This window comes from Eublepharis macularius, chromosome 5 (assembly GCF_028583425.1).
Source record: "Eublepharis macularius isolate TG4126 chromosome 5, MPM_Emac_v1.0, whole genome shotgun sequence".
NCBI lineage: Eukaryota > Metazoa > Chordata > Lepidosauria > Squamata > Eublepharidae > Eublepharis > Eublepharis macularius.
The window spans coordinates 161,357,408-161,371,926 of NC_072794.1; the positions used below are offsets into that span (position 1 = coordinate 161,357,408).

At 40.5% G+C, this 14,519-nt stretch overlaps 1 protein-coding gene across 1 annotated transcript in view; it reads right to left on the reverse strand.

Annotated features, from left to right (window-relative positions):
* The window catches only part of LAMA5 (laminin subunit alpha 5), a 267,511-nt gene that overhangs the window by 168,885 nt on the left and 84,107 nt on the right, over nucleotides 1–14,519 (reverse strand). The window contains exon 3 of the mRNA XM_054980364.1: nucleotides 6,101–6,218. Coding sequence (XP_054836339.1) covers nucleotides 6,101–6,218 — 118 coding nt within the window. The remainder of the gene's footprint in view (nucleotides 1–6,100; nucleotides 6,219–14,519) is intronic.

The window sequence follows — 14,519 nt, forward strand, 5'->3', positions numbered from 1 at the left end:
GGAAGATTCATCCCACCTGGGTTTATTTCATATTTATTTGAATTTTATGGGGCAAACCAGCAAGTCCAATGAGACCCTCTCCGTACCATCAAGCATGTTCATGATAGTTGTGTACCCACAATTTTTTCTTTGCTCCAGTAGACGTGGCCTTCCATCGGCACCCACAGATTCCTCCAGCGCTCTTCCTCTGATACAAGGTACTTTAGTGTTGAATATGAAATGGGCAATAAAATGTAATGTCAAAATCCAGGGTTGTACTATGCCTTTTGCTAGAACTCTGCAGGAGAAAAATGGAACTAAATCCAAGATGCAAGATGGGGACGCACAAGTTTGTGAATACTCCAGCTGAAGCGGGAGAACTGCTACTGAATTTATCTATTATACCATTGAGTAAATTTTTGCACAACCTCTTAGGCAACAGTTTATAGGAAAGCACTAGCAACTATTTATTGCCAGTTCATAGTTCCTTCGATCCAACCCTATATAACTGGACTTCCAAACTGCTTCTTACAAAGCCCCTTGACAAAAAGCTACAGAATAGGCGTAGCAATTAAGGGATCAAAGATGTACTTTTATGGATCAGTAACTGCGTGAAGAGGAGAAAGCTGAGAATAGGGATTAAATTACAATTTTCACAATGGAAGGAAGGAAGCAGAGACCCCACCCCAATAAGGAAATGTATAGGAACTGGTGCCATTTATCTCATCTATCAATCTCTAAAGGTTATGAGGCTACACTATAATAGACTAGTTCAGGGAGGTACTTTATACAGGGAAAGGGATTGTAGATCGCAGGTTCTCAATGTGATGTCTAACATCTTTCTTGGCACTTGCCAAGCGTTATTAGAAAGGGGGACATACTGTCGTTATCTCTGCATGACTCAATGTAAAAACCTTTGAAACCAGAAGAAAGCGTCCTCTCTTTTAAAGCTTCTATTATATCCGACAAAAAAAATTACGATAAAGCTGCTTCTTTTTCTTCTATCTGCAGAAAGAATCTAATGAGCTCACACATTCAAAGAAACGAAAGTTGGTAGCACACTCCAGGGGAAAACTCACTGTATAGTCTTTCCAGACACTCCTCGGCCAGGTTTTTCTGCTTAAAAGATCATCATAAAGTTTAACTCACATCTTCTACCAATTACTGCTTACGCTCCCTGGAGGAGCCGGTTCTTAACATGTTTGGAGTAGTTTGGCTACTCCCTCCATGTTTTATAATGATATATTTGTAGAACAAGCTGGCGCTCTTTGGTAACATAAGTATCAGATTCCATTCTGGAAACCAAGAAGCAACTTCAAACTGAGAAATTCTCATGTTCAATTTCCGTAATTTTTCTTTCCCAGGAATCTACCGGAGGAAGAACAGACAGCCCCGTGTGCCTGTTCAGCAGTGCCTAGTGTCTAGGCAGCTGCTAAAAGGTACCTTCTATCCTCCCACAAGGCAAGAGGGCTCGTCTTTCAAGCCAACTTGGGGCTACAAACAATGAAGAAATGAGACTTCACAGAACGTTCTCCTCTTCCTTCCATGATCTATAATGTGTTGGTATAGTAATTTAACTGCCAAACAGATTCTGACCCTGTTGGCTAAATAAGACAAGAGCTTTTTTCCAAGAAGTGACACATTTGGACTTAGTGACACAGAGGCCAAAGACAACTGGGCATTGATACTAACAGCTCTATTTGCATACAACAGTAGATGTGAAGGACAGACCTCCACCTGCAAAAGGCACCAATGTCAGGCAAGAGCTAAAACAGGAGGCAACACCAAAGAATTAGTTGGTAGGCCACATATGTTCAAGTTAGTGGGCACGTTAGGCTAAGTCAAAAAAATGCCTGTGGGTCAAACGGAAAGAGCAAGGTATTTAGAAACATGCCACCAGTTTGCATGAACTTTTCGAAATACAAACTATATGAAACGTTGCCTATTTTGCAAGAGAATCAACACAATGCAGTGGTTACAGAAGGGGTCTGCAATCTATGGATATGGAGCCAAATATGGCTCAGTATGGATAGCACAGGAGAGCCTGATCTCGTCAGATCTCAGAAGCTAAGCAGGGTCAGCCTTGGTTAGTAACTGTATGGGAGACATCCAATGAAGGACAGGGTTGCAGAGGAAGGCAATGGCAAATCAACTCTGTTAGTCTCTTGCCATGAAAACCCCACCAGGAGTTGCCATAAGTCAGCTATGACTCAAGGGCAGGATTTCATTCATTCATTCATGGAACCAAATATAGCCCTTTTTTAAAAAATCCAGTATTATTGTATACTGGAAGGGTAGGTGAGATGCTACAATAAACTGATGCTGAGAATAATCCATATGCAAAGGGAACAGCAGGGTAAGATTGGTATAGGATTAAAAGGCTTCATGGAAAGGGGAATGGAGTTGCCAGTAATCCAAGGACAAACCATGCATCAATCTATGCCACTGTGCTAAAACAATTGTACAAGGTGCTCTTATGTATTTTTATGACTTATTGTGAGGCCTTGTGTGTGCCACTTCGTAACAAAAGATGCGCAAAAACCAGTGTCTGGGCTGCGAAAGAATTATGGATTATTAATCAACATGTCACTCTCATCATCAGTAATGTTAAGCTGTATACTGTTAGTTATGCAAACTGACTTTGTTATACTGTCTCTTTCTTGAATTTTGATATAATTTGGCCCTTTAATTGTAAACAGCTACAGACCTCTGGGTTAGACTAGGATCTGGGACACTCTGGTTTGAATCCCCAACCTTCCATGGAAACTAACTAGGTAACTTTGATCCAAACACTCCCTCTCAACCCCACAGGTCACTGTTATGACAATAACATGGAAGAGTGGAGAACAATGCTGTAAGTACTGCGATGAGGAGAAAAGCAAAATAAAAGTATCTGAATAAATAAACATAAGGGAGATATTTGTATATTTAGATAGAAGGTAGAAATCTTCGTTAATCTTGGCTTTGGACGGAAGACTCATGAAATGCCTAGAAGCCTTGTGATAAAGTGTAAGATGAGGGACAAGAATCTTTACATTAGTACAGATCTTATTTGCCACAAGAATGTAAGCTCTCAAACAACTTACAGACCTCGACGATTATATTATATAATTTTTTATATATTTTGTAAATTTTTTAAATTCAAACAAAAGTGCAAGCGCTGAAATGTGATCAATATACTACAATAAATACCTAAAATCCAACTAGTCTATCACCAATAAATATTCATAAATAATCATAAATATTCATAAAGCATCCAATCCTTCCAATTCACTTTAAGTCATCAATTCCAATTTCCAGAGTTGTAAACTATAGTTTCTTTGATCTTGTTCTCTTTTCAGAGCTGTTAATATCTGTATGGAGCTTGAAAACTGTGTGGAGTATCCTCAGATGCCAACACTGCCTAGTGGTTGCAGCTGAAACCACCCAAAAATTGGGCTGTAAGAGCCCTCGTATTTGACAAGAATGCAAGCTAGCAGAAATGCATACAGGCACCACCAGAGACTCGCTGCATTGATAACCTTCTGCTTAGGAGCAGGCCTTCAGAACTCAGCATTAAGTCCAGCAAAGACTGCACCTCTTTGCCTTGCACAGAACGAAAGGTGCACAATCATGACAACCACAAGTTTTAGACAGCTGCCAATATCCCCTGCACATCCTTTAGCTTTGAAATATTTCTGTTGGGTGCCAGGGATCAATTCAATATACTGCAGTGCTTATTAGAAAAGGGTTTACAGGGACACATTTTGTCTACTTCAGATTCAATCGGCCTTCCTGTCTAGAAATTCCTGCAAGTCTTTCCTCTATAAAGCCAGTGTTAACTTTCCAATAAATGTTTGAAATGATGGATGAGGAACGTAAAAGGCAGGAAGCAGATGACAAGAACCCACCGAGAAGACATATGGATAGAAAAGGAATACAGAAAAATCTCCAAGCTGGTTGCTCTGATGTTTACTTGAAAAACTGCCTTAGTGTAGACAAAGGAAATTTCTGGGCGCTTCTCAAGACCAAACTAACCAATAAAGTAACAACCTTAAATGAATATATAAAATTATTTAAATCCAATACACACTGTTAGATAAATGCCTAATGAAAAACATTTCCCTGTTAGACTCTTTCAATACCAGCCTTACTGTCTGATATCAAAAATATAATCTCCAGCCATATACTATGGAACACTTTAGCTCTCACACAGCACACTCCCAACCAACACAGTTACACCTTTCTAATTCAGTTGAACTCATTGGGTTTATAAACTGTATTGCAGGGATGATAACAACAACACTGACTTTGTTCATCTCTCTGAGTTGGGCACTAATCTATCTAGAAGGATGGTATGTAAGCACACTGTTATTATTATATTATTAACCGCCCGGGAAGTATCCTATCCCTTTAGCCAGTCTGGTGTAGTGGTTAAGAGCAGCAGGACTCTAATCTGGAGAGCCAGGTTTGATTCCCCCTCCTCCCCTTGAAGCCAGCTGGGTGACTTTGGGTCAGTCACAGCTTCTCGGAGCTCTCTCAGCCCCACCCACCTCACAGGGTGATTGTTGTGAGAATAATAATAACACACTTTGTGAACGTTAAGTTGTCCTGAAGGGTGGTATATAAATCAAATGTTGCTGTTATTCTAACAGAAACCTAATGGGATGTGACTTACTAAGTGATGCTGTTTACCTCCATGCCATGAATAGCTTCAGCTGCCCACTTCTATACATTAATCCTCTGTTAAAAGGATCCTTTTCTCCAGGCTTGTGGTTGGCAGTCTTAATGAACAATAATACACAAGGACACTGCCTTTGGTCATTGAGAACTTCCCCGATTCACACAAAGAAACAAACAAAAATTCTAAGACTCCAAGCGTAACTCAAAGCCCATCCCTACAACTGTATGACACAAGAGTAACAGGATACACCAACAGGTTCCAGCTACAGTTGCCAACTTTTGAACCAACTCTGGTGGTTGTCCCTTTAATTACTTAATTAAACTGTATTTCTATACTACTTTTCCTTGTTGCTTAAAGCTGTTTACAATAAAAAGCAAACGGTTTAAAAACCAACCCGAAAGGGATATATTAAAACAACTCCCAAAGCATCTCCGGACAAAACAATTCAAAGCAAAAGTGGTTTTTATTGTCAATTCACAGCTAACTGCAGGAGATCGCTCTGCCCTAATGGACATCACCTGCTAATTGGTCAAGTTGCTGCTAAAAACAGAGGTAGGACAGAATGGTTGGCAACCGAAATTCCAGGATATGAATGATCTTGTATGGTCTTTACTTGCACTCTCTGAAAGGGGGGCGGGGGGCGGGGGCGGGGGGGGGTTGGAAGAGGCACCGCCTCCTGAACAGGTGCCACTGAGCTATTATTGTTTTCTGCTGGAAGAACTTCTGTGTCTTTAATAGCTGCATGGCAAAGGAAATCCGGCAGGTAAGGGTTTTCACAGTATTGAATCTGAATGCCAGGAATAGCTTCAGTAGCTAAATTTTTGTTTACAGATGTTAATAGGGCAGGAGTCCTCCACCCCAAATGTTGGCAGTTCTTCCAACAACTCCTAGAATCTTGGCCTTCCAGCTGCTTGGAAGGAGACGTCGCCGCTCAAGGCCTGGTCCATGCTGCCTAAAAGCCATTACATCGTGGGGAAATGAAACAATCAATAAACAAAAGGATTTAGTATAGGAAGTGGAAGAGGGTGGATGGTGTTGACATTTTGCTTCCTGGCTCTGTCAAAACATACACTGAATTTTCTCATTTGAAAACTGCAGGCACGCGGACATCAGGCAGACTGAACTCAACTCATGCGATTTGCCCTTTCAAATTTATGGATTCTACACCTTTACCAAATGCTCGGAAGGAATTCCAGCAGGCGAAGTTGTGGTCATGACCCAGGACTACTGTGATGATTTAGAAATGCTACAATAGCAATCTCTCCCGCGATGCAATTATGAAAGGCATAAGTCAGTCCCTGTTGAAAACCCATGAATCTTTACATTAATTGATCATGTGTGATATACCAGGCACGCCAGTTAGGAAATATCAAAGTAAGTGAGATTTGAAAACGTTCACTGCAGGGACCAGTGTCTGGGTACCGCTGCTCATCCCATCTACTTTTAAGTCATACTCACAAGCAAAGTACTGCCAAGGCTCGTACGTAAGTCCAAAATCAGTTGACCGCTCGAGTACCCACAGGTCTGGACGAGGGGAATTTGCAAACTTGATCAGAACATATGCCACATGGAACAGCTGTAAAAGAGAAACTGGATTAGGGCACAGCACAAAGCAATGTTTACTGTGTACGGATGTGAATGTTGGACAGTGAAGAAAGCGGGCAGGAACAAAATTTGATTCATTTGAAATGTGGTGCTGGAGGAGAGCTTTGCAAATACCATGGATGAACTATACAAGGCAAAAGAGGGAGGTCTCCACTGAAAATAAAGATACTAGAGCAACCATAACAGATTGCAAGGAGGCCGCATACACAACAAGGTGTCAAGTAAATACACTACAAGGTGCCAAGTAAACTAATCAAATAGTCCAAATTATAAACCGTTAAAGATGTTATCAGTAATTGCAATGGAGTTTATACGTGCATTCAAAAGGCATAGTCCACAACCAAACTCGTAAGGCACGTCAAAATGTTCTAAACAGGTCCAAAAGTTAAAGATGGTAGTAAATAATCTGCTTTCATTTCAGGTGGAAAATGGTGAGGTGCTGTCGCTCAATCCCCGAGGTCGCCCGATGCGCCCGTCGGTTGGCAACGAGCCCGCCGGCTTGTATTAATGCTCGTTTCGAGAACTCTTGATCACAGCCAGTGATCACAAACTAAGGCTATCATACTTTGGTCACATCATGAGAAGACAAGACTCTCTGGAAAAGTCAATAATGCTAGGAAAAGTGGAAGGCAGCAGGAAAAGAGGAAGACCTAAAAGGAGATGACTTGACTCAATAAATGAAGCCACGCCCTCCAGTTTACAAGATTTCTGCAAGTCTGTTAATGATGGGATGTTTTGGAGGTCTTTCATTCATAGGATCACCATAGGTTAGAGGCAACTTGATGGCACATAACACACACAAAGCAATGCACACTCTTGTGAAGCAAAATTCTCTACTCCAATAGGAGTTCTTGCAGAGCACGACTTCCGGTTTGGGATTCATGGAGGTCTAACGCAGCTCCATTTGTGGAGCTGACCGGATTGCCGTTTTAACCGGCCGGAGGGGTGAAAATAACCCGCGGCCGACTGCTCTCAGGCGGGGAGCAGGCAAAGAACGCTCAAGACCCTAGGGTGAGTTAGATCTCGGACGAGGGGGGGCTCTACACAAGGAGTCTCCCCCCCGATCCTTGAGGTCCCACCTTGCGACGGGTCGGCTATAATCTCTGCGGCAATTTTGGGGCCAATTCGGCTGGCATAAGACCTACATACCCAAGCTTCGATCGGGGAGGGAAGTCGAGAGGAGAATTTAAGATCGAAACAGCGATTACAACCCGAGAAAGCTGGAGAGAAGGTAAAGATCGCTATCTCTTGAAACGGGACAGATTGACAAAAACAGAGAGGAAAGAAAGTAGACTTTTAAACTGCAACAGACTAGCGAAAAGGAGGTGAAGACTCGGCAGGAGTTGTATTTTAAAAGAGACTAAGTTTAAAGAAGTTATTACAAAAATCGGACTATTGTTTTGAATACCTGTGGTTTTGGAGCTGTGGGAAAAAGACACCATCGCGAGACCTGCTGTGGGAAGACGGGAGACAGGAAGTGCGTAACAACAATAGAGTGGCTGGAGGGAAGCGGCCCTTGCCAAAGGACAGGAAGTGGGGAATCGCCATCTTTGAAAGTGGAAGGGTCGTGGCTTCAGCGGAAGAGGAAGTAGGCCATCTTGGATTATAATAACATAGAGAAACCATAGAGAAAAGACGCCCGACATTTTGGATATAAAAAATTAATTTTGGCAAAGATTGGGACATTTAAAAAAAAGGAAAACGTTTAATTATACGCCACGGAGCTGAGGAAGAGAGCAGATTCGTGGGAGCGAGCTAAAGCAAGCCCCACGATGTCGAAAAAAGAGTGGCAATCGGCAATAGAAAACTTGGACAAAAAACTTATAGACATGATGAAAGAACTTAAGGACACGAAATTGGAGCTTATTAAAGAGGTCAAGGAAGTTACACAGACAGTAAAGTCGGAGCTGTCAGAAGTGAAAAAAGGTGTGGAAACGATTAGCAGTGAATTACAAGGAACGCAGCAGAGAGTTAAAACAGTAGAAGACGCGATGGAGAATTTAATAGACACGCAACAAACAGAGATGAGGCTGGTGAAGGGGAGGATGTCAGTTGCAGAAACTAAACACATGGAGAAGCAGCTTCGTTTTCGCGGTCTGCCAGAAGTGGAAGGGAAGTCAGCGCAAGAACAGATGACTGAGGTGTTGGCTGATTACCTGGGGAAGGAGGAGGAGGAAATTGTGGCTATCCTAGATGTGGCGTATCGTGTGAACTCGAGAATTGCAACCCAGAGGAAACTACCAAGGGATGTGATTGTGCAGTTTACAACTAGAAATATGAAAGAGAGGATTGTGACCAAACAATTTCAAGATCCATTGGAGATTGATGGCAAGACGATTATTATAATGAAGGAACTGCCCAGATCAGTGTTATTGGACAGGAAAAAATATAGAGTGCTAATTCAGACTTTGAAGGACATGAATATCAGATACAGATGGGAGTTACCGGAAGGAGTGTCCTTTGAGTTTGGAGGGGCAAAAAAACGCATCAGATCTGAGCGGGAGATGGAGAGATTTATCAAGGACAATGAAAAAGACTTACCAACAAAACCATGAATATGGAGTGTAAAGTATTATCTTGGAATGTAAATGGACTAAACTCACCGAATAAGAGAAAAAATATTTTTCATTGGCTACTAAAACAAAAATGTGATATTGTTTGTTTGCAGGAGACCCACATTAGAAAACAGGATGTAAAATATTTAAAATCTGGAAAATTGGGCAAAGAATTTGTAGCGGCTTCCAACAAGAAAAAAAGAGGAGTGGTGTTGTATATAAAAGAGGAGCTGCAGCCAAAATTTGTTATGAGAGATGTGGAAGCTAGATTTGTAGCAGTGGAATGTAATTGGAACTTAAAGAGAGTGTTGGTAGTCGGACTTTATGCACCTAACGGTGCAAAGGAAAGCTTCTTTGAGGACTTAAGGAAGCACCTAGACGATCTTGTATATGACCAGATAATTCTTGCTGGAGATTTCAATGGAGTGACAGATTTGGAATTAGACAAAAAGACTACAAAAGCACAAAAGAAAAGAGGACTATTGCCAAAGCTTTTTTTTGAGTTGATTCAACAAGAGACTCTCGAAGACGTATGGAGGAGAGAATATCCTAAAACCAAACAGTTTACTTTTTATTCTGCAAGGCATCTTACATTATCAAGAATTGATATGATCTGGGCCTCAAAGGACTTAGCGCTATGGACTAAGGAGGTAGAAATAATGCCGATGGTAGGCTCAGATCACAACCCAATTATGTGGAAATTTGGAAAAAGGAGAAAAAGGAAAGCCTGGAGAATAAATGAGGACCTGTTACAGGAAAGTGAGAATATGGAAACACTGAGAAGAGAGACTAAGTTTTTTATACAATACAACGTGAATAAAGAAGTACCAACCAGTAAAGTTTGGGACGCGTACAAGGCGGTTGTAAGGGGCATACTAATGGACTTAAATGGTAGAGCAAGGAAAAAGAAAGAGGAGAAAAGACAAGAGATTGAGGAGAAAATAAAGGCCAAAGAAGTACAGTTAAAAAAGAGACCAGGGAAAAAGAAAATACATCAGGAAATCAAAATTCTTCAAGAACAGTTAACAGCAATGAGTAACAAAGAATTGGAGTGGAACCTTAAAAGACTGAATCAAAAAGCTTTTGAGGGTGCTAATAAACCTGGGAAATATTTGGCATGGCAATTAAAGAAGAAAAGGGAAAAGAAAATAATAAATAAAATTTGTGAAGAAAACAAAACGTATTTGGAGCAGACTACCATTAGCAGAGCCTTTTATAAATTTTACGCTAAGCTGTATAATAAAAAAGAAGTAAACAAAGAATCAATAGCATCATATTTGGAGAAAACCAAACTTCCAGAGATCTCGGAAGCTTGGAGAAATAAGCTGAACAGTGAAGTAACTGATGAGGAAATAAATATGGCAATACAATCCGCAAATCTAGGAAAGGCGCCAGGGCCAGATGGACTTACGGCTAAATTTTATAAGACAATGGCCAATGAACTGGCACCATTCCTAAAAGAGGTGATGAACGGAGTTTTTAGGGATCAAAGAATTCCAGACACTTGGAGCGAAGCGAATATATCATTGATCCCAAAAGAGGGCCAAGATCTGACTAGCGTGAAAAATTATAGGCCTATATCACTACTCAATAATGACTATAAAATTTTTGCGAAGATATTGGCGGAGAGATTGAAGGGGTGGCTCTCGGAAGTCATAGAGGAGGAACAAGCAGGCTTTTTGCCAGACAGACAAATAAGAGACAACTTAAGGACAGTGATCAATGCTATTGAATACTACGACAAGCATTGTGACAAAGAGGTTGGTTTCTTCTTTGTAGACGCTGAAAAAGCGTTTGACAATTTAAACTGGGACTTTATGTTTGCCACTATGGAAAAGCTACAACTGGGAGAAAGATTCGTCAGAGCAATCAAGGAAATCTATAGAGACCAGACTGCAGCAATTGTAGTGAATGATGAATTGACCAAAAAATTGACGATTAGTAAAGGAACAAGACAAGGTTGCCCGTTATCTCCATTGTTGTTCATTTTAGTATTGGAGATTCTGATGATACAAATTCGACAAGATGAGGAAATACGAGGAATAAAAATAAAGGACTATTCATATAAGGTCAGAGCATTTGCAGACGACATAATGTTAATTGTAGAAGACCCACTGGAGAACATGCCAAAAGTGATAGACAAGATCAAGGAGTTTGGAGATTTGGCAGGTTTCTTCATTAACAAAAAGAAGTCAAAGATATTATGCAAAAACATGACTAAGCAGAAACAACAATTGTTAATGGAAACAACGGATTGTGAAGTAACTAGTAAGGTGAAATACTTGGGAGTTGAGCTGACTGCAAAAAATATAGATTTGTTCAAGAATAATTATGAAAAATTATGGACTCAGATAGAGAGAGACTTGATCAAATGGAATAGATTGAACCTGTCATGGTTGGGCAGGATTGCAGCAGTTAAGATGAATGTGTTACCAAGAGTAATGTTTTTGTTACAGACAATACCAATCATCAGAGACTCTAAACAATTTGAAAAATGGCAGAGGAAAATATCAGATTTTGTTTGGGCAGGCAAGAAGCCTCGAGTGAAAGTAAAAGTTTTACAAGATGCAAAGGAGAGAGGCGGAATGCAACTGCCCAATCTGAGACTTTACCATGATGCAATCTGCCTAGTTTGGCTAAAAGAGTGGATGACATTAAAGAATAAGAAACTATTAGCCCTAGAGGGATATAAAAAAATTTTTGGATGGCACGCATACCTATGGCATGACAAAGTAAAGGTCAACTCGATGTTCCTGCATCATTTTGTAAGGAGAAGTCTATTTACAATCTGGAAGAAGTATAGAACTTACCTACAAGAAGGAACCCCCTTGTGGGTGGTTCCATATGAGGTGATAGATCCGAGAGCTGTGGATAATGAACAACAATGTTTAACGTACAAAGAAATAACTAAGATTGAAGTATCTAAACTTAGAATAAAGACGCAAGAGGAACTATCACCTAACTATGATTGGTTTCAGTATAGACAGATTAGAGACTTATACAACTCAGACTTTGCAAAAGGGGGCATACGAACAGAGAACTCGGAACTAGAGCAGACCCTTCTTAAAGAAGACAAGAAAAGAATATCCAAGGTATACCAAGTATTGCTGAAATGGTATACTGAGGATGAGATAGTTAAAACACAGATGGTGAAATGGGCTATAAATTTCAATAAAGAAATAACAATGGAGGCATGGGAATACTTGTGGAAAACTACAATGAAGACAACGACATGTATCAATATTAAAGAGAACATTTTCAAAATGATCTATCGTTGGTACATGACACCAAAGAAGATTGCGCTAGGGAATTTGAATACTTCTAATAAATGCTGGAAATGTAAGAAACATGAGGGCTCCCTCTATCATATGTGGTGGTCGTGTGAGGTAGCTAGGCAGTTCTGGGGGGAAATAATAAGAGAAATGAGTGAAATTTTACAGTTTCAAATAAATAAGAACCCAGAACTCCTGCTGCTAAACTTGGGAATGGAGGGAATTCCAGCCCATCATAGGACGTTGATTTTTTATATGACTGCAGCAGCTAGACTTTTGTATGCGCAGAAATGGAAAGTACAAGAAGTACCAACTATTGAAGATTGGATCTACAAATTGCTGTATATGGCTGAAATGGACAAGATGACAAGAAAACTGAGAGATCTGGACTCAGGGCAGTTCAACACAGACTGGGAGAAGCTGAAACAATACCTGGAGAAGAAATGGGAGGTGGGAGGAAAACTGTGGCAGTTTGAGAACTACTGAAATATAATAAAAGTATAAAAGAGAGGGGTGACTTTACCGGGGGAGGAAGAGAAATGTGAATTTATAAGCAGTTAGATTAATTGATTGAGATATATATAGATATGTATAGGTCAACTGATAGAGAATAATTAATGATAAGGTTTAAACATGAGGATTGACTAACTAACAATATTTTCTTTCTTTGACAAGATTTATATGCACCAAACTGAATGTATAGAAGAGTTAAATTGATTGAGTATCTGAGGAGTTATATAGAATTACCATAAAAAGTTGAAATGAGTAATATATAGAGAATAAATCAAATTGTTTGATTTAAATGTGGGAAATTTTTATGGTTTATATATTTTTATAGGTTTATATAGAATTATTCAAAACTGGAAAATGGGATAAATTGTTTATCTAAAGACGTATAGTTTGGGTGTATAATAATTAAAGGAGTTAATGATGCACTGCTTAATATAATGGAGAATGTATATCTGTTTTAGACAGAGGAATTTAATAGAAGTAAGGGAAAAGGGACAGAGGGTGGGAAAGCTGTTGGAAGTCAACAAAAGGGGGGGAAAGGGAGGGGGTTAGAAACGAAAAATTAGGGGAAAATTGATTGTAATGTAAAAATAAAAATGTTCTAACCCAATAAAAAATTTTTCAAAAAAAAAAAAAAAAAAAAAAGGAGTTCTTGCAGAGCACACAGTCACACTTGGAACAGATAGGCAGACTCTTGGGGTGGGAAAGCTTTATTCCCATGCTAATCAGGAGCCAAAGCCAGATTGTACATTGGGAAGGAGAGAGAACCTCTCACTATTAGGAAGGCCTGAAGAAAGCAAAAGAGGTTTTGACTAAACATGAGGAAGAACTTTCTTATGGTTAGAGCAGTCCTTGGTGGAACAGAATTCCTCGGGCGGTGGTAGGCATGCCTTCCTTGGAAGTATTTAAGAAGAGGCTAGATGGCCATCTGACAGCCATGATGATTCTATGACTCACTATGAGTGTATGCCGATCGGGAAAGGGAGGACATGAACGGGTAAGCTGGTGTTAGGCTCTCGTGGCTTTTATACGTCCAGGGTAATGCCAGTCACCACTTTGGGGTCAGGAAGGAATTTTCCTCCAGGCCAGATTGGCCAGATTGGATCCTGGAGGGGTTTTCTGCCTTTCTCCCCCCCCCCCCCGTGTCTCCTTAGAGACACGGGGGGGGGGGGAGCTGTGAATTTCCTACACTGTGTAGGAGGTTGAACTAGATGACCCTTGGGGATACCTTCCAGCTCTATGTTTCGAACCTAGATACAAAAATATGGGGGAAAGAAGCAGAAAATATTTTGAAACAAAGGGGGAAATCCACATCATGAGCAATAAGCAACTAAGGTAGCTACGAATCCTAAAACAGCAGCATAATGCCAATAGTTAATTTGACTCAGAGGGGTTGTCTATGTGAATATTAAAGCAGTCGCTGAATGGAAGTGGCAGAAAAAGCAGAAACCTCACCTGACTTCACTTGCCGGCACAGTGAGCAGTTAAGAATACAAGAAGACTCCAGCTGGATCAGACCAGAGGATCGGACTTAGCATCCTGTTGCACACAGTGGCCAACCGTGTGCCCCAGAAGGCTAACAAACAGGACACGGGGTCAAAGCCTTGCCCTGTTGTTGTTTTGGCTCATACTGATCTCCAATGGCTGATGCAGAAGGAACATCCTTCCGTGCTCTGCGAAGCTACTGTACACTAGGAGAAAGAGCTCTAGTCCTTCATACAGGGCTGCATGTACATCTACAGAAGGACAATACCAGAAATCAGATTTTTTTTCAGTTTTCTGGAACCATGGACAAGTCTAGAAAAAAATGCTTCCCCTGCTTCTGAAAACTTGTACATGAAAATATCACTTGTACTCCTTTCCGATCTCATGGAAAACATCTGAGAATTGACCGACTGCTTCTCCCAAACCAAACCTTTCTTCGGGGCCACTAAT